At 46.9% G+C, this 27678-nt stretch overlaps 1 protein-coding gene across 1 annotated transcript in view; it reads right to left on the bottom strand.

The window, feature by feature from the left end:
- Nucleotides 1-27678, bottom strand: part of FBXO16 (F-box protein 16) — a 44813-nt gene that overhangs the window by 9386 nt on the left and 7749 nt on the right. The window contains exons 2-7 of the mRNA XM_066594854.1: nt 25776-25876; nt 25395-25430; nt 20175-20381; nt 15819-15983; nt 15519-15739; nt 10361-10463 (exon numbers count right to left, since the gene is read on the bottom strand). Of these exons, the coding sequence (XP_066450951.1) occupies nt 10361-10463; nt 15519-15739; nt 15819-15983; nt 20175-20381; nt 25395-25430; nt 25776-25871 (828 nt within the window). The 5' untranslated portion in view covers nt 25872-25876. The remainder of the gene's footprint in view (nt 1-10360; nt 10464-15518; nt 15740-15818; nt 15984-20174; nt 20382-25394; nt 25431-25775; nt 25877-27678) is intronic.

The following is a 27678-nucleotide window of genomic DNA, read 5'->3' on the forward strand; positions in this document are numbered from 1 at the left end:
AGCATTATAGTAGTTATATTCTTGTACATAGGGGGCAGTATTATAGTAGTTATATTCTTGTACATAGGGGGCAGTATTATAGTAGTTATATTCTTGTACATCGGAGGCAGTATTATAGTAGTTATATTCTTGTACATAGGAGGCAGTATTATAGTAGTTATATTCTTGTACATAGGGGGCAGTATTATACTAGTTATATTCTTGTACATAGGGGCAGTATAATAGTAGTTATATTCTCGTACATAGGGGCAGTATTATAGTAGTTATATTCTTATACATAGGGAGCAGTATTATAGTAGTTATATTCTTGTACATAGGGGCAGTATTATAGTCGTCATATTCTTGTACATAGGGGGCAGTATTATAGTAGTTATATTCTTGTACATAGGGGTAGTATAATAGTAGTTATATTCTTGTACATAGGGGCAGTATTATAGTAGTTATATTCTTGAACATAGGAGCAGTATTATAATAGTTATATTCTTGTACATAGGGGGCAGTATTATAGTAGTTATATTCTTGGACATAGAGGGCAGTATTATAGTAGTTATATTCTTGTACATAGGAGCAGTATTATAGTCGTCATATTCTTGTACATAGGGAGCTGTATTATAGTAGTTATATTCTTGTACATAGGGGGCAGTATTATAGTAGTTATATTCTGGTACATAGGGGGCAGTATTATAGTAGTTATATTCTTGTACATAGGGGCAGTATTATAGTCGTCATATTCTTGTACATAGGGAGCTGTATTATAGTAGTTATATTCTTGTACATAGGGGGCAGTATTATAGTAGTTATACTCTTGTACATAGGGGGCAGTATTATAGTAGTTATATTCTTGTACATAGGAGGCAGTATTATAGTAGGTATATTCTTGTACATAGGGGGCAGTATTATAGTAGTTATATTCTTGTACATAGGAGGCAGTATTATAGTAGTTATGTTCTTGTACATAGGGGGCAGTATTATAGTAGTTATATTCTTGTACACAGGGGCAGTATTATAGTAGTTATATTCTTGTACCTAGGGGCAGTATTATAGTAGTTATATTCTTGTACATAGGGGGCAGTATTATAGTAGTTATACTCTTGTACATAGGGGACAGTATTATGGTAGTTATATTCTTGTACATAGGGGGCAGTATTATAGTAGTTATATTCTTGTACATAGGAGGCAGTATTATAGTAGTTATATTCTTGTACATAGGGGGCAGTATTATAGTAGTTATATTCTTGTACATAGGAGGCAGTATTATAGTAGTTATATTCTTGTACATAGGGGGCAGTATTATAGTAGTTATATTCTTGTACATAGGGGGCAGTATTATAGTAGTTACATTCTTGTACATAGGAGCAGTATTATAGTAGTTATATTCTTGTACATAGGAGCAGATTTATAGTAGTTATATTCTTGTACATAGGGAGCAGTATTATAGTAGTTATATTCTTGTACATAGGGAGCAGTATTATAGTAGTTATATTCTTGTACATAGGAGCAGTATTATAGTAGTGTTACGGCACTCTGCCCCCCGAGCGCCAGTTGGGGTGCCCTGATCTCCTGCACCCCACTGTCCCTGCCTACTTGCCTCGGCCCTGGCTAACCCCAGGCGGACAACTGGGCGGCAGTCCCTGCACTGGCTAGGGACCTGGCGACTACCTGGATGGAACTACTAACAGGGGACAGAGTGCCGACAGAAGAGGCAGGTGAAACAGACCAACAAAACTACTGGGTGAAACAAGGCTGGAGGTGTAGCTCACAGGCAAACGAAGGAAACTGACAAGCAACTAGGACAGACTAGAATAGACCTGACTAGAGGCTAGCAGAACCAATAACTGGCAGTGAGTTCAGGTCACTGCCAGCCTTTTAACTAAAAGCCTCCGCCCCGGGGCGGAGAGTGGGCGGAGCCGACTCTCCCTGTTGCATAAGGGAGGTGGATGAGAGCGGGCGGCACCCTACGGGCGGACACGCCCACGCCGCAGCACGCTGGCTGCTCCACGCTGCTGCACGCTGGCTGCTCCATGCCGCCGGGAGATCCCTGACAGCACAGCTCCGGGACGCCGAAGCCGAGCTCGAAGCGGCGCGCGCCTGCCGCGGGACCCAGCGCCGCCCTGCATGGTAACATTACCCCCCCTCTGACGGGGGACCTCCGGGCCCCCGGAAACTCGACCAGGCTTATCTGGAAAACGACGGTGGAACCGCCGTACCAACACGGGAGCATGAACATCACATGCGGCCACCCAGGAATGATCTTCTGGTGGAAAACCCTTCCAGGACACCAAGTATTGTAGGATTCCTCGACACCGACGAGAGTCCAGTATCTCCTGGACCTCGTATTCGACTTCATCCCGGACCAGGGTGGGCGGAGGGGGACCGGAGGTGGGTATCACCGAAGGGACAAAAGGTTTCAGCAGCGACTTATGGAATACCCTGTGAACCCTCCATGTGGTTGGCAACCCCAGCTCGTAGGCGAGTGGGTTCACCACACGTGTGATGGCAAACGGCCCCACGTAACGTGGCGCCAGCTTCAAGGACGGGACCCGCAATTTGAGATTTTTAGAAGACAGGTATACCTTCTGTCCCACCCTGTAAGGTTCAGACACAGACAGACTCTTCCCACTGCGCAACTGCATACGGGCCCCCGCTGCCTCCAAGTTTCTCTGCACCTCCTTCCATACTCCCCGAAGCGTTTCTGTGGCGTCATCCGCTGCCGGACAGAGCGACGGAGTAGGGATTGCTGTAAGGAAGCGAGGATGCTGACCGTATACACTAAAAAATGGAGACACCCCAGTAGAAGAACAAAGGCGGTTGTTTAGTGCAAACTCTGCCAACGGCAGGAACTCTGCCCACTGGTAAGCCTTTTCGCTGGCAAACAACCGTAAATATTGCACTAAGTCTTGGTTCTTCCGCTCAGTCTGACCATTAGTCTGCGGGTGGAACGCTGACGAGAAGGAAAGCGACGTTCCCAGGTTTCTGCAGAAGGCACGCCAAAACTGCGACACAAACTGAACCCCGCGATCAGATACAATATTTTGGGGAACCCCATGTAGGCGAATTATTTCCTTTACAAAAATCGTGGCAAATTCTTTTGCCGAGGGTAGCTTTTTTAACGCCACAAAATGTGCCATCTTTGAGAACCGGTCGACCACCACTAAGATAGTGGTGCATTTCTGGGATTCTGGTAGGTCAGTGATGAAATCTACTGATAAGTGAGACCAGGGACTGGAAGGAATCGGTAGTGGTCTCAGAGGACCCTCCGGAGGACGCCGCCGACTCTTATTGCGAGCACAGACCGAGCAACCCCTCACAAAGTTGCGGATCTCCTGAGACATGCCTGGCCACCAGAAGTATCGGGAGCAAAGCTCCAGGGTCCCCTGGAACCCTGGATGCCCAGCGAGAGCCGACGAGTGGGACTCATCCATGACTCTAGGGCGTAGGGTCTCTGGCACAAACCATCTGCCCTCCGGCACCCCTGACGGAGCGTCCTGCTGAGCATCCTGTAGTTGAGGGACGAAGTTAGACTCTAACACTGCCACCACCACGCCGGGGGCTAAGATATTCTCGGGAGTCATGGTCCCACTGTCTGGTACCCCGAAACTCCGTGACAGAGCATCCGCCTTCACGTTCTTCTCTCCGGGGATATATGTCACGACGAAGTTAAACCTGGCGAAGAACAACGCCCACCTGGCTTGACGAGCAGTGAGTCTTTTCGCATTGGCGAGATATACCAGATTCTTGTGATCAGTATATACGGTAACTGGGTGTCTAGCACCCTCAAGATGGTGTCGCCACTCTTCCAGAGCCCATTTGATAGCCAACAATTCCCGGTTACCCACGTCGTAGTTGCGCTCTGCTGAATTGAACTTTCGCGAAAAGAACGCACATGGGCTATAGCCAGACCTCCCACTGACTTCCTGCGACAATACTGCTCCTGTCCCCACTTCCGACGCGTCTACCTCAATAAAAAAGGGTAGTAGTGCGTCCGGCTGTATTAGCACCGGGGCAGTCGTGAATGCCTTTTTTAGACGGCTAAAGGCCTCCAGGGCTGCAGGCGACCACTTACCCAAGTCAGCCCCCTTCTTAGTCAGGTCGGTCAGAGGTTGAGCAATAACTGAGTAATTTCTAATGAATTTGCGGTAGAAATTTGCAAAACCTAAGAACCGCTGGAGAGCCTTGAGGTTGTCGGGTCTGACCCATTGGGAGATTGCTGCTACTTTATCAGACTCCATCTGAATCTCTGTGGGGGAAATTACATAACCAAGGAAGGATACTTGTTTAGAGCCAAATGTACATTTCTCTAATTTGACAAAAAGTTGATACTCGCGCAAACGGGTCAGGACCAACCTCAGGTGCCGCACATGTGAATCCCAGTCAGGTGAGTACACCAGGATGTCGTCCAGATAAATGACCAGAAATACCCCCAGGAAGTCGTGGAAGACTGCGTTCATAAAACCCTGAAACACAGCGGGGGCATTACAGAGTCCAAAAGGCATGACCAGACATTCAAAATGTCCTAACGGGGTGTTGAACGCTGTCTTCCATTCATCTCCCTCTCTGATGCGAATTAAATTGTAAGCCCCCCTTAAGTCCAGTTTGGAGAACCAGTGAGCCCCTACCACCTGATTCAACAAGTCAGGAATTAGGGGCAAGGAGCACTGGTTCTTCACAGTGATTTTATTCAAGGCCCGATAATCCACACAAGGCCTTAGTGTCCCGTCCTTCTTCTCTACAAAGAAGAGACCTGCCCCAGCCGGGGACCTGGACGGCCGGATATGCCGGTTGGCCAGAGCTTCCGAGACATAGGACTTGAGGGCTTCATGCTCACGACCTGACAGATTGAAAATGGCTCCCTTAGGGATGGGACCGTCGGGAATCAGGTCGATACCACAGTCCCACTCCCTATGGGGGGGCAGAGCCTTAGACAGTCGTTTGGAGAATACATCCTGAAAGTCTGACAAATACTCCGGAATGAGCACCGTATCTGCGGAGCACACAGCTATGGTAGACAGGTGATTGTGACACGATGACCCCCAATGAGTCAATTCCCGGGTGGACCAATCAAATTGGGGGTTGTGCAGTGCCAACCAGGGCATACCAAGCACCACATCAACCGACATTTTTTCCATAACCAAGAAAGACAGTTCTTCCGAGTGGAGGACCCCCACCGTGAACTGTAATCTTGGGGTCCTCCATCGTACCAAGCCTGTAGCGAGAGGGGTAGCATCAATGCTGGTAAAATGAATTGGCGTCTTCAACGCCACAAATTCCGCCATCAGAGAACGGACAAAACCCAGACTTATCAAGTTAGCGGCTGCTCCGGAATCAATAAACGCCCGCCCTGATCGGGAAAAATCCCCGAATCTAACATGACACGGTACCAAAAGTTTAGGAAGTACCTGAAGTCCTAGGCGATCCTCCCTGCAATCGCCTAGGACTCGGAGTTTTCCGCCGGTTCCGGCTGCGGGCGTTTGAGACCTCAGTGGGCAGGTTATCACCCGATGTCCAGCTTTCCCGCAGTAGAGGCAGAGACGATGCAACAAACGGATCCGGCGTCGCTCTTTGGGGTCCAGCGGGTCCACCTCCATCGGCTCGGGCGCAGAGACTGGTAAGGAGGAGGAGGGACCAGGGCCACTGACCTCCCTGACTCTACGGGTCTGCCTGTCCTGCTTCCTAGACCTGAGCCTCCTATCTGCTCTCACCGCTAGCTCCATAGCCTCCCTTAATGACCCGGGAACGGGATGGGAAATTAACAGGTCTTTAACTGCGTCCGAGAGGCTCTGCAGAAAAACGTCCTTCAGCGCGCTATCATTCCATGTCGTATCCCCCGCATAGCGTCTGAAGTTGGAGCAATAATCCTCCACACACGACAACCCCTGCCGCAGCGCCAACAACCGTGAAACCGCCAACCCCGCTCGGTCCGGTTCGTCGAAGATACCCCCGAGTTCCTGAAAAAAGGAGTCCACGGACTGCAGGCAGGAGGAACCCTCGGGGATGGAGAAAGCCCATGTCTGTGCCGAGCCCCGCAGCAGGGACATTATCAGCCCGACCCTCTGAGCCTCCGACCCGGAAGAACGGGGACGCATGCGAAAAAACAGGCGACACGCCTGTCGGAAAACAAAAAACTTGTTCCTCTCCCCAGAAAACACCTCGGGAAGAGGGCACTTGGGTTCGGGGCTGGTTGAGGCGTCCGACCCCTGCGACACCCCCCGCTGCTCCTGGGCCACCATGCGGGCGGATAAATCCTGGATCACAGGCACCAGGGCCTGCAGCTGGTTCGTGAGGGAACTGATCGCCTCCATGACAAAAACGGTTTTAAAGTGCCAGTTATTATGTTACGGCACTCTGCCCCCCGAGCGCCAGTTGGGGTGCCCTGATCTCCTGCACCCCACTGTCCCTGCCTACTTGCCTCGGCCCTGGCTAACCCCAGGCGGACAACTGGGCGGCAGTCCCTGCACTGGCTAGGGACCTGGCGACTACCTGGATGGAACTACTAACAGGGGACAGAGTGCCGACAGAAGAGGCAGGTGAAACAGACCAACAAAACTACTGGGTGAAACAAGGCTGGAGGTGTAGCTCACAGGCAAACGAAGGAAACTGACAAGCAACTAGGACAGACTAGAATAGACCTGACTAGAGGCTAGCAGAACCAATAACTGGCAGTGAGTTCAGGTCACTGCCAGCCTTTTAACTAAAAGCCTCCGCCCCGGGGCGGAGAGTGGGCGGAGCCGACTCTCCCTGTTGCATAAGGGAGGTGGATGAGAGCGGGCGGCACCCTACGGGCGGACACGCCCACGCCGCAGCACGCTGGCTGCTCCACGCTGCTGCACGCTGGCTGCTCCATGCCGCCGGGAGATCCCTGACAGCACAGCTCCGGGACGCCGAAGCCGAGCTCGAAGCGGCGCGCGCCTGCCGCGGGACCCAGCGCCGCCCTGCATGGTAACAAGTAGTTATATTCTTGTACATAGGAGGCAGTATTATAGTAGGTATATTCTTGTACATAGGGGGCAGTATTATAGTAGTTATATTCTTGTACATAGGAGGCAGTATTATAGTAGTTATATTCTTGTACATAGGAGCAGCATTATAGTAGTTATATTCTTGTACATGGGGGGCAGTATTATAGTAGTTATATTCTTGTACATAGAGGGCAGTATTATAGTAGTTATATTCTTGCACATAGGGGGCAGTATTATAGTAGTTATATTCTTGTACATAGGGAGCAGTATTATAGTAGTTATATTCTTGTACATAGGGGGCAGTATTATAGTAGTTATATTCTTGTACACAGGGGCAGTATTATAGTAGTTATATTCTTGTACATAGGGGGCAGTATTATAGTAGTTATATTCTTGTACATAGGGGGCAGTATTATAGTAGTTATACTCTTGTACATAGGGGGCAGTATTATAGTAGTTATATTCTTGTACATAGGGGGCAGTATTATAGTAGTTATATTCTTGCACATAGGGGGCAGTATTATAGTAGTTATACTCTTGTACATAGGGGGCAGTAGTATAGTAGTTATATTCTTGTACATAGGGGGCAGTATTATAGTAGTTATATTCTTGTACATAGGGGGCAGTATTATAGTAGTTATATTCTTGTACATAGGAGGCAGTATTATAGCAGTTATATTCTTGTACCTAGAGGGCAGTATTATAGTAGTTATATTCTTGTACATAGGAGGCAGTATTATAGTATAACTTTTATTCAAGACTAACATAAAATAATGACTTGGGCTATACTTATACTAAAGAGAGCTTACCGTTCTTTCCAAATGATATGGACTGATACTACTCTGAGCCAAATACTTGAGGTACTTTTATGGTTTCCTCAAATCATATTATTGGCTAAGTAACTATCAAATCCTGTGATCATCAACCTATCCGAATGTGACCACTTTGTTATAGACGGTCGCTACACTGATGCGTGACACTTTTCTTATAGTTTATAAGTACTGGGGCCCCACTTTAGTGACCATTGAATTAATTAATCGCAAGTGACGACTAAACCAGTGCGATCTCCATAGGTTTTTTGAGCAATTTTGCTCCAGTACCAAAGTGTTCTTAGACTTATATCTGATACCCGTAATTCTACTCATTAAATTACGGACTATCTGATGCATCACTAGCGACTCTTCAGTCTCGTCTTTACCATAGCCTAGGTGGGGTGATTCTAATAACTCCATTTACCCACCTATCCTTAATATTCTCTGTCTTTATGTTTGTCTTGTTCTTAGCTCAAGTAATTATTTTATGTTAGTCTTGAATAAAAGTTATATTTTAGTCTGTCTGTCACTGTGAAGGGCTCCAATTTGATTTAGTCAGACAAAGCTCTGCCCCTGTGATTCCCGCAGTATAGGGGACAGTATTATAGTAGTTATATTCTTGTACATAGAGGGCAGTATTATAGTAGTTATATTCTTGTACATAGGAGGCAATATTATAGTAGTTATATTCTTGTACATATGGGGCAGTATTATAGTAGTTATATTCTTGTACATAGGGAGCAGTATTATAGTAGTTATATTCTTGTACATAGAAGGCAGTATTATAGTAGTTATATTCTTGTACATAGGGGGCAGTATTATAGTAGTTATACTCTTGTACATAGGGGGCAGTATTATAGTAGTTATATTCTTGTACATAGGGGGCAGTATTATAGTAGTTATATTCTTGTACATAGGGGGCAGTATTATAGTAGTTATATTCTTGTACATAGGGGGCAGTATTATAGTAGTTATATTCTTGTACATAGGGGGCAGTATTATAGTAGTTATATTCTTGTACATAGGGGGCAGTATTATAGTAGTTATATTCTTGTACATAGGGGGCAGTATTATAGTAGTTATATTCTTGTACATAGGAGGCAGTATTATAGGAGTTATATTCTTGCACATAGGGGTAGTATTATAGTAGTTATATTTTTGTACATAGGGGCAGTATTATAGTAGTTATATTCTTGTACATCGGGAGCAGTATTATAGTAGTTATATTCTTGTACATAGAGGGCAGTATTATAGTAGTTATATTCTTGTACATAGGAGGCAGTATTATAGGAGTTATATTCTTGCACATAGGGGTAGTATTATAGTAGTTATATTCTTGTACATTGGAGGCAGTATTATAGTAGTTATATTCTTGTACATAGGGGTAGTATTATAGTAGTTATATTTTTGTACATAGGGGCAGTATTATAGTAGTTATATTCTTGTACATAGGGGGCAGTATTATAGTAGTTATATTCTTGTACATCGGGAGCAGTATTATAGTAGTTATATTCTTGTACACAGGGGTCAGTATTATAGTAGTTATATTCTTGTACATTGGAGGCAGTATTATAGTAGTTATATTCTTGTACACAGGGGTCAGTATTATAGTAGTTATATTCTTGTACATTGGAGGCAGTATTATAGTAGTTATATTCTTGTACATAGGGGTAGTATTATAGTAGTTATATTTTTGTACATAGGGGCAGTATTATAGTAGTTATATTCTTGTACATAGGGGGCAGTATTATAGTAGATATATACTTGTACATAGGGGGTAGTATTATAGTAGTTATATTCTTGTACATAGGGGGCAGTATTATAGTAGTTATATTCTTGTACATAGGGGGCAGTATTATAGTAGTTATATTCTTGTACATAGGGGGCAGTATTATAGTAGTTATATTCTTGTACATAGGGGCAGTATTATAGTAGTTATATTCTTGTACATAGGGAGCAGTATTATAGTAGCTATATTCTTGTACATAGGGGGCAGTATTATAGTAGTTATATTCTTGTACATAGGAGGCAGTAGTATAGTAGTTATATTCGTGTACATAGGGGGCAGTATTATAGCAGTTATATTCTTGTACCTAGGGGGCAGTATTATACTAGTTATATTCTTGTATATAGGGGGCAGTATTATAGTAGTTATAGTCTTGTACATAGAGGGCTGTATTATAGTAGTTACATTCTTGTACATAGGGGCAGTATTATAGTAGCTATATTCTTGTACATAGGGAGCAGTATTATAGTAGCTATATTCTTGTACATAGGGGGCAGTATTATAGTAGCTATATTCTTGTACATAGGGAGCAGTATTATAGTAGTTATATTCTTGTACATAGGGGGCAGTATTATAGTAGTTATATTCTTGTACATAGGGGGCAGTATTATAGTAGTTATATTCTTGTACATAGGAGGCAGTATTATAGCAGTTTTATTCTTGTACCTAGACGGCAGTATTATTTTTGTTATATTTTTGTACACTGGTGGTGGTATCAGAGCATACTCTTGTACATAGGGGTAATAGTAGTCCTTGGATACTAAGGAAATCAGGAATCCTTTGTACTATAAAACCAGGTAACCTACCAGTGATTTTGCCTTGCGTAGCTTGTAAGATGTGGACGATGGTCTCTTCTTTTTCTCCAAGTTCTGCTTCTTCTGGATTGAGGTACCAGCACTATCCTGTCGTCTGCAGAATATAAAGGATCAATATTACATACAGCAAGCTGTAATCCACTTTGGAAATAAGACTGAAATAGAAAATATCGATCATACAATATAATTAGTTTTTGACACATAATCGTTTGGAAAAATGGCTAGTGATGACTCTCTTCACAGTTCACAATCATTTCTATGGGAGTGATCGGCGGTCACCGGCACTGTAATAAAAACTGATTCACCAGGACTGATATCATTATTATGGGGGATGTTCAAATGCAACCCCTTCCCCAGTGATCCGAGAAGATCTGGCTGCTGTAACCACCCATGCTTCTGCACTTCTGAATGCAATGGATGTAAAAAATAGTTGTTCCAAGTCCTTTCTTTTACTGCCATTCTGCACAATATGATGGGAGCATTTCTAAAAGGAGCGCCCTCCTGTGCCTTAATCTGCAGGTTTGCTCTTTGAAAGAAAGGTTCTTTCTGCTTTGAGAATCCCTTTTTGTTAAAAAGTTATCCCAGCCCAACCAGAGTCCCAAGTGATCAGCTGTAATCTCTAAGAGAGTCTGGCACCAAGAGTTTATTTCTCCTGCAGTGCCTCCACAGGAGAAATAAAGTATTACACAGCTCTCACGAAAAATCAATTGGTTGTCCGTACACAGATATGTCGGGTCCTCCACAGGTAGAGATACTGTTTGCTGAAAGAGGAGGGTCATAGTTAGCAAAAAATCCCGGTAGACCGATTATGTAACTGCTGCTATAGGCGTTCCCCTAAGCCTCCATTTTGCAAGATAGCGGGGGGGGGGGGGGTTCATTCCCTCGCTTCTGCCCTAGTCTGCTCTTTCCTGATTTCCAGTTGTTCGGTCATATGGTATGTAACCACTGTGGCCAAATGTGACCGTGCAACCCGAAAATCAGGGGCAGCATTAAGGCTCATGGGACAGCAGGGGGAAGCACTATTAATAATGAGACAATAAGGGGCATCAGAGGGAGCATTTTAATGATGGGGACAATATGACGGTGCATTTTTAATGATTTGGCAATAAGAAAGAGCAATTTTCCTGATGAGCGCATAAATGGGGCCCCCATTACATAGTAACATAGTATGTAAGGCTGAATGCAGACAATGTCCATCTAGTCCAGCCTGTTTGGCCTCCTATGTTGTTGATCCAGAGGAAGGCAAAAACCCTAAGAGGCAGGAGCCAATTAGCCCATTTGGGGGAAAATTCCTTCCCGACTCCCTAATGGCAATCAGACTAATCCCTGGATCAACCCCTAATAGTTCCTACCTAAATTTCTCCCCATGGTTGAAAAGGTTGGGAAACACTTCTCTAGTAAATCTGAGTTTCCCAATAAGGTACGATGGGTGAAAATTGCTCTGTATGCAACTAAAATCCCCCCCCCCCCCAAAAAAAAGCCTGGTGCCCCCAAACAGGGGATATATCAGTGCTGACAACCCCTGTGAGAGCGGCGATGACCGCCATACTGATTGGCACCCAGCTTTCCCCAGAAACAGACAAAACTAAGAAACATCTGTAAGGAATGTAAATGAATGTGGAAGAAGTCCAGGACTGCCCGGCCGGCGCGGCTGTCATCAGGTGGTGTCAGGCGTCTTTGAGGATGACGGGCTGTTTCCTGGGTGTCAGACAACATTCATGCTGCAGGATTTGTCAAAGCAAACAAGCAGAGCCCCACATTCTTGGCCATAATCTGATCCTGTCACAACTGATCCGCAGAACTGGATTGCTACGTTGCTCAACCGGTCGTCTCAGATGAAGAGTAATGAGTGGTCTAAGCTGCCGGGAAAGAGGGCTGTAAATGAGGGTGTGTGCTGCTTATGTTGAAGTAGAGGGCGCTATTGCACCTAAAAAATACCCCACAGCCTTCCCCCCTCCTGATTTTGGGGCAAATGTACACTGGACCCTGAACTGTGTTCACTGCATACTTTCCACCCAACATCAGAGTCTTCTGTTCGATCTTCTGGTTCCGGTCCTGATTATCCGCCGTCCAGAATGGCAGTCGCAATTGTCTATCCAGCGGGGGCGGGGGGGGGGGGGGGGGAAATCGCACAGATTGACTTTAATGGGTCAGAGTTCTCAGTTTCAAACTTGCACAGAATCCTACTCCTACTACCCTTCTAACTAGAGGAGATTCTGGGGAACCCTTTTAAACTGTTACATTAATCAGAGGTATCCTTGCTGGGGCTACTGTGTGGGGGGCACTATCAATGCTGGGACTACTGTGTGGGGGGCACTATCAATGCTGGGGCTACTGCATGGGGGGCACTATCAATGCTGGAGCTTCTGTGAGGGGACACTATTAATGCTGGGACTGCTGTGTGGGGGGCACTATCATTGCTGGAGCTTCTGTGAGGGGGCACTATTATTGCTGGTGCTACTGTGGGGGGGGGGGTCACTATTATTGCTGGGGCTACTGTGAGGGGGCACTATTATTGCTGGGGCTACTGCGTGGTGGTCACTATCATTGCTGGGGCTACTGTGTGGGGGGCACTATCATTGCTGGAGCTTCTGTGAGGGGGCACTATTATTGCTGGGGCTACTGTGGGGGGGGGTCACTATTATTGCTGGGGCTACTGCGTGGGGGGCACTATCATTGCTGGGGCTACTGTGTGGGGGGCATTATCATTGTTGGAGCTTCTGTGCGGGGGCACTATTATTGCTGGGGCTACTGTGGGGGGGGTCACTATTATTACTAGGGCTACTGTGGGGGTCACTATTACTACTGGGGCTACTGTGGGGGGGGGGTCACTATTACTACTAGGGCTACTGTGGGGGTCACTATTACTACTGGGGCTACTGTGGGGGTCACTATTACTACTAGGGCTACTGTGGGGGTCACTATTACTACTGGGGCTACTGTGGGAGGTCACTATTACTACTGGGGCTACTGTGGGAGGTCACTATTACTACTGGGGCTACTGTGGGAGGTCACTATTACTACTTTGGCCACTCTGCATGTGGCAGCGTACCTCAAGCTGACTTGGTGCAGATTTTGACTGGAAATCAACCGTGTATCAGCAGCTGATATCATTCTATACGGCGCTCCCTAGCATCCAGTTCCCAGTGGCCTGGTTAGGTGATGCTGGTCATGTGAGGCCACTACAGGCCACTGGGAATCGGAAGTTGGGGAGCGCTGACAGTGGGAAGCCTATGGAGCAGGTGAGGGGAGCGTCGCATAGTAAGACATCAGCTGCTGATACTCGGCTGATTTCCAGTCAAAATCTGCACTAATGGTACGTATTTTGACTATTTTTTGGATGCAGCAATGCTGCGGAATTTGCTCCTGGTCCTTTTTTGAACTGGCCCTGTACTTTTTATAAAGATGGAGGTAAAAATCATACATTGTGATAAGCCCCGCCCCTAGCCACACCCCTTTGTCCTGCTTTGACCCTGGGAAAATCTGGTCACCTTACCATAAGTATGTTATGAACTTGGTCTTTGTATTATATCTATGTAGTATATCCTGTATATATGTTATGAACTTGGTTCTGGTATTGTATCTATGTACTGAGGTTGTTCTGGTGCCGTATTTATGTATTGAGCTTGGTTATGGTATGATATTTATTCTCTTGACTTTTCCAAGGCAGCAAATGGGTCTCCACAAGGAGAACCAGCACTTTCCAAAACCTATTATAGTAGTGGAAGCTGTGCCAAGGCACCCCTGCTTGCTGCCAGTGCTGTATGCTGCCCTGACCTGGGTGGAGAAATGAGCTGTAACGTTACTCTCTGTGCCAGGTAGGTGCACCAAGGTGTACAATACATCTGTACCTGGGAGATAAACAGAGCAGTTCAGGTCCAGAGACAATGAAGAACACCTGGTATTGGTCACACATGGCTGCTGAGCTCTGCTGTCATGGACGGGTGCCTCCAAACCATCATACAATAGCAAGGCCTATTCCACCCTCCTTATGGGAGGAAAGTGATCCATCACACACCGCTGCTCCTCACCAGACGTGGGATAATCCAGCTACATCCAACCAAGTACCTGCCAGGGATGGGATCAGTCAGACATGAGGGCTCTACCCTACACACTGTGGTGGGAGTTGCCAGCGTCCATTGTGCAGGGCATTACTACAGGACACTATAGGGGAGCCATCAATGCAATGTTCCTGTATAATTGCTTCACAACGTGGAGTTCAAGAAGCTAGTCTGACACTTACCAACACAAGAGACAATTTGTTAAATGTTGTGGTGCATGTTAGTGATATCCTCTATTATACTCCAGAGCTGCACTCACTATTCTGCTGGTGGAGTCACTGTGTACATACATTACTTATCCTGTACTGATCCTGAGTTACATCCTCTATTATACTCCAGAGCTGCACTCACTATTCTGCTGGTGGAGTCGCTGTGTACATACATTACTTATCCTGTACTGATCCTGAGTTACATCCTGTATTATACTCCAGAGCTGCACTCACTATTCTGCTGGTGGAGTCACTGTGTACATACATTACTTATCCTGTACTGATCCTGAGTTACATCCTGTATTATACTGCAGAGCTGCACTCACTATTCTGCTGGTGGAGTCACTGTACATACATTACTTATCCTGTACTGCTCCTGAGCTTCATCCTGTATTATACTCCAGAGCTGCACTCACTATTCTGCTGGTGGAGTCACTGTGTACATACATTACTTATCCTGTACTGATCCTGAGTTACATCCTGTATTATACTCCAGAGCTGCACTCACTATTCTGCTGGTGGAGTCACTGTGTACATACATTACTTATCCTGTACTGATCCTGAGTTACATCCTGTATTATACTGCAGAGCTGCACTCACTATTCTGCTGGTGGAGTCACTGTACATACATTACTTATCCTGTACTGCTCCTGAGCTTCATCCTGTATTATACTCCAGAGCTGCACTCACTATTCTGCTGGTGGAGTCACTGTGTACATACATTACTTATCCTGTACTGCTCCTATACTCCAGAGCTGCATTCACTATTCTGCTGGTGGAGTCACTGTGTACATACATTACATTACTTATCCTGTACTGATCCTGAGTTCCATCCTGTATTATACTCCAGAGCTGCACTCACTACAGCTCATTACTTACGCCTGCCGAGCTTGCTCGATGGGGTCAAAGTTATCTAAGTAGTTGAATCTTATGGTATCAGTGGGGTGTTTGTCGGATGACCGCCACGGTGGGAGTTCCTTCTTCCCTTTGTCTTGTGACTTAGTAGACCGATGAGAGAATGGAGACGTTAATTTTGCATCGAAGTCTTCTTTAGTAATTGGCTGGACATCGATTACCACAAAATCGTCCCTTGGAGGAGTCTAGAAAGGAGGAAAATCCCCTATGTTATACCGTATGAAGTAGACACCCCCTGCTCAGACACTGGTGCGCCGTACCTACCCGCGGGCGCGTCACGTGAAGCTCCTTCACCATCTCGATGTATTGTCTTTTCCAAACACCTTGCTCAAAGGGACTGGGGGAGAAATTGATGAACCAACCAAAGCGCAGGCACTTGGGCATCCAGAGTTGGTCCAGTTCTGTCAGGGCCTTCCAGTGCCAGCTCACCTGCACCATGCCAACCAAAGAGTCAGTCAGGTTGTACACACCATATATATCTTGTATCTTACTTACTCTACCCTTAACCCATTTATTTTCCCTTTTTCACTTTTAAACAATCCTGACTTTTTTATTTCCTCATTTCCTGTACATGGGCTACATGACCTCTGATATGCCTTTTGACAGCCTGTATCAGCGGCCTATGTATGAAGAGAGATTGCGACGTGACCTCTCTTCATACAATGCGGGCATCAGCTGTTTATTACAGCTGACACCCGCGGGCAATAGCTGCAATCGGCTGTGCGGCCGATCACGGTTATTAGCCCTTTAAATGCCCCGAACGATGTTTGAGGGTCCTATACGGCCCCCCTGCATGAGATCGCAGGGATCCGTATGGGTGTCATGGCAGCTGGGGTCCTTCTGAAAGGCCCCAGGGCCACCTTAGCAGACTGCCTATCAAGCTGTTCCCGTGGGGTGGCTTGATAGGCTACCTGTCAGATTGCAGTATGAGTTACATCATACTGCAGAAGCGATCAAAGCTTCACTAGTTGTGGTCCCCCAGGGGAGCTGAAAAAAAAAGTTAAAGTAAGATCTATAAAGTTTTAATAATTGTAATTAAAAAAAAGTAATAAACGTTTAAACCACCCCCCTTTTGCCATACCTATAATAAAGAAATCTAAATCATAAAAAAAAAAAAAAAAAAAAAGAACTCCACAAATGTACTTTCAGTCACCCTGTCTCCCAGAAAAAAAAATGCATTAAAAAGCAATCAAAAAGTCAGCTGTATTCCGAAATTGTAGCAACGTAAACTACAGGACATCCTGCAAAAAATGAGCCCTCGCACCACTACGTCGACGGAGACTTTAAAAAGTTATTGTGCTCAGAAGATGGCGGCAGAAAATAATTTAAAAAAATTAAATGTCATTGAAAAAAAATACAAGTAGTACAGCAAAAAAAAAAACCTATACAAGTTTGGTATCGTAGTAATCGTACCGACCCGTAGAATAAAGATATCAGGTCATGTTTGTTGCCGTTTCTGCGCCGTAGAAACAAAACGGACTGAAAGAAGGCGGAATGTCATTTTTTTTCCATTTTACTCCACATAGAACTTTCTAAAAGTTTTTCAGTACATTATACGGTACTTTAAGTGGCACCATTGAAAAATACAACTCGGGCCGCAAAAAAACAACAAGCCCTCAGGCAGCGACAGTGATGGAGAAATAAAGGAGCTACAAGGGGAGGGGAAAAGGGCCGCGACATTAAGGGGTTAATCTGCCACATAATTTACTGGAAAGCTTTTTAAAAATTCTAAGTGTGGTGAAATGGGAAAAAAAAACACAATTCCGTCATCTTTGGAAGGCCTTATTTCCACAGGGGTGCACATTGCAGCAGAAATGACATGATGACTTTATTCTCTGGGTCGGTACGATTACTACCATACAACATTTATATCGGGTTTTTTTTTGTTCTACTGCTTTAAAAAAAGAAATAATTTTTGTGAAAAAAAAATGTAATTATTTTCTGACCGCCATAACTTTTTAGTTTTCCGTCGACATAGCTGTGTGAGGGCTTGTTTATAGCGGGACGTCCTGCAGGTTTAATTGGTACCATTTTGGAGTTTTGTGACTTTTTGCTGGCTTTTTATTCCATTTTTTCTTGGAGATGATGCGCACTCCTGACGTCGTGTACTTGTTTTCTGACCACATTCATCTGTGTTACTTATTATTATTCATATGTGTTACTTTGACTAATCAGACTTTTGGGGCTCTCACACGAGCGTTTTTTTCCACAAGCGGGTTTTCGCGCATAGCACATGGTAACTACCTTTTACATTTCTTTCAGTGGTGTCTCATGCACACACGGTGCAAAAGGAATGCAACACGCACTATCTGGGCGCGTATTACACATCAAGATAGTGTATGGGGTTTTGGCAGCACGCAGCAGTGCGCATTTATTCATGGCAGCCCTGGGGTCCCTGGCTTGCATGGCATTCGCCTCGCGGGATAGGGGGCTTCAGGATCCACGAATAACGATTAGAGGAATTAAATGGGACTATCAGAAGCCGGCATTTAGAGGGTTAACAGCCATGACCAGCGTTAGCACTGATCGCGGCTGTTGTCGGAGGGTGTCTGCTGTCACAGCCAGCCGGCACCCACCTTGTACGGAGCGGAATCAACTCACAATCCAGCTACATATAAACCTCACACACCCAGGATGTAACTGTAAGGGGTTAAAAGGGTAATAGCAAATCTACAGTTATCCCCTATCCACACGATGGAGTTATCCCACAACCACTGGGACCCCCGCCAATCCTGAGAATGGGGGGCCAAATATTCACCATGTGAATGGAGTGGAAGAAGTGATTGCAGCCGCCGCTCCATTCATTTAAATGGCAGTGCCGGGGATTACTGAGCTCTGTCATTGAAATGAATGGCACCGTGGCGCACATGGGCATCCTCCGCTCCGTTCATGCAGGGACCGTCCGTACCTCAGCATTCAGGATTGGTGGGGGTCCCAGCCGTCAGATCACCAACGATCATAAAGTTATCCCCTATTCTGTAGGTAGGGAATAACTTTACATTTTGGTACAACCCCTTTAAGATAAAAGGGATTCTCCCATCTCACCCATAGGAGTCCAGTAGGTGTGAGACCCGCCCTGACTCGGCTGTCCCCGTCATCCTCGTCCCCTAGTAGTCAGCGCTGTTCCCATCTCAGCCATGTTTTACTGAGAAGTGAATACCCCTGTATGGCCTTATTCACACGGGCGAGAGCGATTACCGTCATTGACCAATTCACTGTGAGCTTTTCTGCGTTTTCCCTCCGTTTTTGTTGTGTTTTAACCATGTGAGTGCCGTCCAAGTGTAATCCGTTTAGGGTTTTTTTTTTCATATGGACAATCGATCCGCGAAAAACAATCGCATGTGTGAATGACTGCGTTTACTTTAAAAGGCCACTCCGGCGAAAACATATTTTTCCGATCCCTGTCACCCTCACCTGAGTGCCCGTCACACTCTAAAGGTCTCCTCTGTGTATTATAGTCACTTCCATGCCTGTCTGATGCTTATCAGGCACCATCTTGATAGTGAGATATTTTAGTTTCACTTTCATATCAATCCCATGATCCATCAGCAGAGCTGTACCATTTCTGCCTGCCGTGGGGACAGTTTAATTATTACTACCTTCTGTAGTTACCCAAATAAACTGCAGCCTATAAGTATACAGTCATGAGGATGAGCTGTGATCTCCTCTATTATAACTGTGTGATCATTATCAGTAACTGTGACAGGAGTGTCTGTGTCCTCCTCTAGGCAGTATAGGGCCAGTGGTCCCTAAACCCGTGTCTTATTGGCCCACACGAACGTCACAGTAAGGTTCTATTCACATCTGCGTTGGAGCCTCCAGCCCAAATCCAGCATGAAGTGCCGGACGAAAAAGTTGTGCCAGCCAGACTTTTCCATCTGCTAAAAATGCCAGACAGGAGCAGGAACTGAATGGATCCCATTCTAATCAGTGGGGAGACAGCGGGGTAGAGAAATGCCTTGTCACCGGGCTCTACCGTCTCCTCCCTAAGGGCTCAGTCACACGAGCGCCGATCCGCCCATGTTCCTGCACGCTAAGACGGCCACATTGCAGACGACTCTCCGCACCAGTCGGAAGAAAGAACACATAGCCGGCAATGGAGGCGGTCATGCAGAGAGTCGTCCACACGCGGTGCGGCCGTCTTATCGTGCAGGAACACGGGCGGATCGACGCTCGTGTGACCGAGCCCTAAGGGTAGCTCGGGACCAGACCTCTCTCTGGATCTCACATACCACCACATTATCAACTGTACATCACATGATCAAGACCCAATCCATGAACAGACAAAACAATACAATTTCCAGACAACACCAGGCATGAACAGACAAAACAATACAATTTCCAGACAACACCAGGCGTGAACAGATATTAACCCATTCATGCCTGCAGACATCCAATCCACATAAATCTGATGTACTCAACATGTAAGACAGTAATACAAGACAAACCTAAAATATGAAGTCTGAGGGGCTGGAGGGGACCCCTCTGGGCCACCACATTATGAGACAGGTTCGTTCATCCAGGGGATTCCTACTGCCATGATGCAGATGTGAACAGAGTCTAAATCACACCCTTTCCTCTGCAGTCAATACCCATTTCTGTGCCCGCCCCAGCACCCACCTGGGCACAGCGGCAGAGGCTGCGAGGGTCCAGGAAGGAGAAGACGTAGAGACTGAGCACTCTGGGGAGCACCATGCTGAAATCCACCGCGTCTCTGGGCGCTTTTCCCTGTAGATGGCCGCTGCAGAATCTGAGCTGGGACACGCTGCATCTGTCAAACAGGTCGCACAGGACGCTGCGCCGCTGAGCGTCCGACCACTTGTCAAACTGCGGGCAAAAGGAGGGAAAAAAACGTAATTATTTGCACGGCCAACTGCTGCAAACGCTTCTAGGACAATTATATGATTGGGCATTGACTATGATGGATGATGTTGCCAACTTTGGAGTAAGCATGGTGGAGTTTTGCGTCACCGCTGCCAATGTAGTGCCACAGTAATCAGACCGCCACTGCTCAGTCATTGGTGGCATGTCCTAGCAGTCTGTCCTGAGACGCCATCTTTAATAGCTGTACAATGAAAAGTTCCACTGCTTTCTAAAATACTTCGTGTTTTAGCCCCTCATCGTGTTCAATACCTCTGCTTGCTGACAGTGAACTGGCACATTCTACTTTCCATCCAAAGCTTGTCCTATACCAAATCTGGCACACATATGGGCCAGTTGCAGTGTATCAGACTAACCTTGGTGCCAGCCAGACATGATCAGGACGGGTGGATGGATGGAAATGAGAATGTTCCCAGACACTGACAGCAAGCAGAGATCTGAACATAGTGGGGAATTGAAACACTAAGTATATCAGAAAGTTGAAGAACTTTTCATTCTGTGGTGATTTAAAGGAAGTTTGTCACCTAAAATCCACATCATAAAGCAATCCTAACTAAGGATGGAGAATGCTATACAGGTGTAACCGCGCCATTTCTTCGCTTTGCAGTGACTCCATGGCCGTGATAGCGAGATTTTTCAAATTACTTGCAAACAGATGAATGAGAGGCTCGCTCGCTGGACTGGTGGCATATAGCCCTCGGATGTTAGGTGTGGATTGCTTGTATTGTTTGTACTGTCACTTTAAATGTTCTGTTTTAAGACTGTAGTCTTTAGGGGCTAAGTGGGGCAACTTGTGTCTGGCGCAATGGGCCAAAAGTATCCCTGGTAACCATGGAGTGGTATAAGTTGTAGGGTGTTGCCCAACTGCTGACAGAGAGAGAATGCCCCATTCTTCAGACGTGAGTCAACGGAGTGGGCCAATCCTAAGGCTGAGCAGTAAGCGAGGCGGGCACTAACTACTGAGCTCCACCCAGCGTGCCACCCCAGCGCCCAGAGAGAAACCAAATACCATTAAAGTTGATGATGGGTGTGAGCTCTGGTGCTTCTCAGAGCCGGAGACAAGACGGTGGCTGAGAAACAGTTTGTTAGCTGGGCGGATGTCGTAGTCCTTGGAGGACTCCATCCGAGATCCAGATAGGCCCCTGACCCACCCAGAGACTACAACACCCACCCAGAGCCCAGTACTATGAATAAAGCATCATGGTTGGGGGCCCTGTGATAGATTTTGCAATCGGGGCCCAGGCGCTTCAAGTTACGCCTCTGCCGTCAGCCGATCCCGATTCTGGGATGGAGGACTCTACTGTTGTGTCTCCGTTTCAATCTCTACTTTCACTGGTACAAGCCACAACCTCTCAGTTAAGGATTGATGTCTCCCACGTCCTTCAGCTGGAGATGCCGTCTTCCATACACTGCGCTTGTGCGGTACTTCCCCAATCAGTGTATGTGCAGTGATGTCACCAGGCCAGTGCAGTGATGTCACCAGGTCAGTGCAGTGATGTCACCAGGCCAGTGCAGTGATGTCACCAGGCCAGTGCCATACCAAGAAATGTGACTGCACATGTGTCGATTCTGAAAGTACAGTGCAAGCGTAGTGTGCGGATGGGATCTGTCACACAGGATGGAGTTAGGACGCACAGCGCACCACAAGCTGCAGTAAAATTCCGCACCGATATCCACAGGCGACCTGCAGATTTTGTCTGCAATTCTGCATCAAATCCACAATTAGACTTCCGGATTTTGGTGTGGAATTGTCAGCTGCAGATCAGGCTGCATCCTGCAGTGTATTTCCATCCCGCGTGAAGGGTCCCTAATACTGGACAGTGATACCTGCAGGCAGCCGCAGGGGGACATCCCCTTGAATTGGTTCGTTGGCTGTAGGGGCTCGTTCACATGGCCAGATTTGTGCTCCGTATTATGCGCATATTTTTTATGCGGGTAATACGGAGAGCTTAAACCCCATTGATCTGCAATAGGGCATTCAGACATGTTGCTCAGGCCTTATTCGTACGACCGTATATGCACCGCTATTTAGCGTCTTCGAAAAAAAAATCACCCAAAAATCGCAACCGTGTAAAGCATTGGGCGTGTAAAAAAATTTGCGCTGGGAAAGGTAGCACAATGGCGACCGTTTTCGTTTGCCGATTTTATATGCAACGTCAAAATACAGGTCCTGCCCTATCTTTGGCCAAGATACGCTAGAAGCTCCCATAGACTTCAATGGAAGAGGAAAAATAAGGCAGGGGGCGGGAATTTAGCTGCGTCTAAGGCTTTATTCACACGAGCGTATATACGCAGCCAAGTAGGCCATCGGAGGCGCATTCATTCACACGGGCGAATACGTGGCGCATAAAAACGGTGCACCGTAAAGCACAGAACATACGCAACCTCTTTACAGTGGGTAAAAAGATAGTTCTGGCTCTATCTGTTGACCAATATATGGCGGCGGCTCCCTTAGACTCCTATGGGAGCTGGAAAAAAAAAAAGGGGGGGGGGCAGTTTAACAGCATCCAATACAAGGAAGAGCTTACAGGTACCTGTATTTGGGCTTTTGAAGTCATTCCGAAGAATTATGCTGAGCGAGGGGTTTCTGGGCTGTGGTGTATTTTTTCGCTAATACATCGCACCCTGCGCGTGAATGGGCGAGAAACCCTAATTAAGCTGCGAATACCCAGCGAATGTAAAAACGCATACGGTCGTGTGTAAGAGACCTATGATCACAGAGGCAGATGGGCTGCGGTGTCACCTGATCTCCTCGCCATCCTGTTATCTCACTAATCTGTGTACTAAACAGCAGGCGGAAGACAACTTTGGGTTAATTAATGGGTAATGACAAACACTCCCATCATTAACCTGCTAGTTTACTGAGTACACAGACCCCCTACGCAGAGTCACCTGAGCGGGCGGCTCCGGGCAGATGCTTCACTGCCAGAACAAGGAAACACGTTAGTGATGTCACCACTAACTCGCGCGAACGCGGTTTGCTCTTGTGCGGTCTCTATATACTTCATGCAGTCGCTGTATAAGTGACTGAGAACGGCTGAATGAGCGCTGTGCAAACCCGACCATAAGTGAACGAGCCAACCGCGATTTTTACGCCTGCATAAAATGGACAACGAACGGAAAGTGAACGATTCTCGCTCGTCCTTCAGTCGGCGGTTGCTTTTATACTCAACCATTATCGTTCACTTTCACTCATTTAAACATTTTTTTTTTAACGATAATCGGGTAAAAAAAAGTCCCTAAATGGAAAATTCCAGACATCTCACCCAGGGGCGGATTAAGGTTGCAATGGGCCCTGGGCCGTATGAACATTGTGGCCCCCACCACAATGATCTGACACAACATATATACAGTATGAGAACCAAGCTTACTGCATAGATACATTACCAGAACCAAATGTACTGCATAGATAGGGTACCAGAACTAAGCTTACTGCATAGATCCAGTGCTAGAAACAAGCTTACTGCATAGATACGGTACCAGAATTAAGATCACTGCATATATACAGTGCTAGAAACAAGCTTCCTACATAGATATGGTACCAGAACTAAGCTCACTGCATATATACAGTGCTAGAAACAAGCTTACTACATAGATATGGTACCAGAACTAAGCTCACTGCATATATACAGTGCTAGAAACAAGCTTACTGCATAGATACGATACTAGAATTGAGCTCTGATTACGGACCGAAATAGCCCAATAAAGTCAATGGGATCACCCGGGTATGCAGTGAATGCACATGGCGCTTGCGTATTCACTGCATATTTACACATCAAATCATCAAAACCTTCCTGCATTTTTTCTGCACACGTGAAAAAGGTAACGAGTACGCGCAAAAAAGTGCACTAAACAGGGAATATGCGCAGTTTCGGCCCGTGAAAAGACTGGATTCCAATGCATTCATTCACATAGGTGATTTTCGGACGCGTGAAAAAATCTGACCGTTAAAACATCAAAACGGTCACCGATTTTCCACTCTGCCTCAAAAGATAGGCCTTACCCTATCTTTTGACAAAAATTGCTGGACGCTCCCATAGACTCCTATTGGAGCTCAAAAAAAGGGGAGGGAGTGTTCCTTCACCCGGCGCTGCCGACTGACGGAATTCCACGCTGCAGCGTATTTTTTACACAATACGCCCCTGTGAGTGGACGAGAAAATGCTAATCAGCCTCGGGACCTGATCGCGGTTATTCTTCAGTGATGCGCCCGTGTGAATGAGGCCTAAGGGATAATGTTTTTGCGTTATGGCTTTTCTGTGCTGTGCATAGAATATGATTGATCCTAAGATTCCATTCACCATTGTTACTGTAGCGACAGATGAATCTGCTGTAAGGCCGCTGCACACGGGCAGATCTGCATTGCGAAATCCGGAGCGGGATTCCGCCTCCGGGTTCTGCAGCAAATCCAGCCCATAGCATGCTATGAGAAAACGCGATTTCCTGCCCAGGAGCGGAAATCGATTGTGATTTTCCGTTCGCAGGGGAGAGATCACAGCATGCTGCGTTTTTGTGCAGGCTATGCACGGCCGGCTTCTATTGAAGTCTATGAAAGCCGTCTGTCCTGTGGCAATACTGCAATTATCATTGCAGAATGGCCGCAGGAGCCACGTCATAGGGACGGTGCAGCATCCTCTCAACTGTGCATGTGCCGGTTGGCGCTCTGGCTGGCACATTCGCAACAGAGGAGAGGCGGCCGAGCAGGTAAGCTGGGATCCGACCCTCCCATGGACAGGCGGTCTAAGTTAAACTGCTTGCTTGTTATTATAACATTACTCATTGTTTTGTAACTCCTTCTGCTGCATCGTATCCTGAACCCGCCTGGCGACACCAACCACACGCTACATAGAGACACATAACATTAAATGGCGATGTGACGGAATGACTATATACACAATGACATAATGCTGGTGATCAGAGACTTAGACATCCCGCGGGTGACAGGAGGAGCGCGGCGTACCCACTTCCCAAGTAAAGCTCTTCTTTCTTCAAACACCTAAACACAAAGGATGACAGCGGTAAATCAGATGCATAGAATGTGCTGAGGATACAATGTAATGTAGGACTATCCCGCCCTCAGAAGAAGCAGCCATGGATGGAGCGGACCGAGCTCCTGAGCCACGGCAGAGAACATGCATGGGCAGCAGATGGCAAGGGGTTAAGGGCACGGGTCCACAGGAGTCGGAAATATCGGGTATCTTCCACAGTGGAATTAGCTCCACAAACATCGCGGAGGGGATTTTAAGAAACCCACCCACTCCAGAGGGGATCTGCTGCGGAAATCGATTTGCGCCATAGATTTTATATCTGCAGCGTGTCCATTACTGGTGCAGATGCCCACCTTGTCGTTCATCAGCGGGTGGTTCAGCGGGGTCCACGTGCTCATTTTAGTCTGCAGCTTCGCGCCCTCCGTGTTCTTAGGTGGAGCAAACGCCATTTCTTCTGCAAGAGAGAAAACAAATGTAATGAGATCTGATGGGGACTCCTCGCCACTGCCGACCTCGCCGTATTTACTCGCCCGCGTGCCACCTCGTTTACACAAAGTTTGGCTTCCTTTAGTTTCGCCCACACATAAATGGACTTTTGCCTGGTCACTCGGGATCAGCGCTCCGGCTTGTTGGACCTGTTGTGGGTGTTTGTGATGCGGCGCGGTCGGCATACACTCTACATATGGAGGTGGGATGAGGCAGGACCACCCAACGGAATATCAGCCGCTTCTTGCAAGGTGCCAGATGTTGTCTTAATCCACTACTTAGGTATGCCGCCATTCACACGGGCATAGGCGTATCATCGTGGACGCCTGATCCCATCCTCTGGAGAGCGGATCTATGCTTATCAGCCGGCTGCCGGCCCTGTTCACATTGGCGTGGGAGACACCCGCGGGGCGTTGTAAAGAGTAGGCGGGCCAGCTAAATTAGTCCCCGGTGTTATTGATTAACACCACGAAACTGCGCTATGTGCGCCAAAATAGACCATGTGGTGTATTCGCACAGAAAATTGGACAATGTGGGTGAAGCCACTGAAAGCCACGGGCGTTAGTGGTCGCGGTTCCCGTGGCTGATTTTCTGCATGCGAAAACGTGCGCAATAGCGCTCATGTGAAGAAGGCCTTATAGATGGAGAATATACATCAAATCCCGCACCTTATATTAACATCCACAGCCGATTTTTTTTCCAGAGCGTATGTGTGAGATTTGGTAAACCCCATCCACTTTGTTGCTACTTTAAGGCCGCTCTCAAACGAGCGTGCAGCGAACGGCGCTCAGAATCGCTGCATTTTTACCGTGATTTTGAGCTCCATTTTTAATGTACTCCATCATCGTGATGGGCGATGAGGTGCGTTAAAAAACCGGTAAAATGCACGAAAATAGGATGCCGCGTTCGAGCACTTGTCTGCGAGGCCCCACTGAAATCAATGGCGCATGGTACCGCAGTTACGTAGCGCTCAGGACGTGTGTTAGAGTCGCCTAAGGACAGGGGCGTATTTGCGGGTGTTTTTGTGGGTTCATTCACATCCCCTTTTTTGTGGACAAATGTACAATGTGAAAGTGTGCGCCAAAGATCCTTGCTCCTAGCACCAGTACGTTGTGCTGAGGTGGGCACAGTAGTGCATGCGCCCGCGGGAACGAGCCCTAAATGATGTGGATTTTCCGCATGGAAAGTTTGCACAGAAAAATCTGCAGCAAGTCTTCCTCGTGGACAAACCCCAAATCCGCAGCACACGGCTGAGAAAATCATGCGAGATTTGTGCGTTGTGATGCGGAATCCCATGGTAGTGGGCGCGATAACGGGCTGTGATTCAGGGGGTCCTGTAGTTAGTCTCAGGCCTAGTGCCCATGGCCGTGATGGGCTCCGCAAGTGGAATTCCGCAGCGGAGTCCGTCACGGCGCCCCCTAGAGACCTCCATACTCACCTCCGGATCCGCTGCCCAACGTCCCGCATCCCATGCCGGCGCGCATGCGCAGTACACCGCATGACGCGCCGGCCGTGTCATATGACGCGGACATCGGTAAAGCATTTTCACGCTATCTACCACTGTGCTACAGTGGAAGATAGCGTGACGGATGGTTTTTTCCATTGACTGCAATGGAGGCCGTCCGTGCAAATAGAACATGCCACGGGTGATTATGGGTGATTTCACACCGTGAGTATTGCGCTATTAGGCTCAATAGGCCCGTGGGAATTAGGTCTTAGGGTACCTTTACACTAGTGATATGTTTTCCTGCGATGCGAGAGCGAGTGAAA

Source organism: Eleutherodactylus coqui, chromosome 1 (genome assembly GCF_035609145.1).
Source record: "Eleutherodactylus coqui strain aEleCoq1 chromosome 1, aEleCoq1.hap1, whole genome shotgun sequence".
Classification (NCBI taxonomy): Eukaryota; Metazoa; Chordata; class Amphibia; order Anura; family Eleutherodactylidae; genus Eleutherodactylus; species Eleutherodactylus coqui.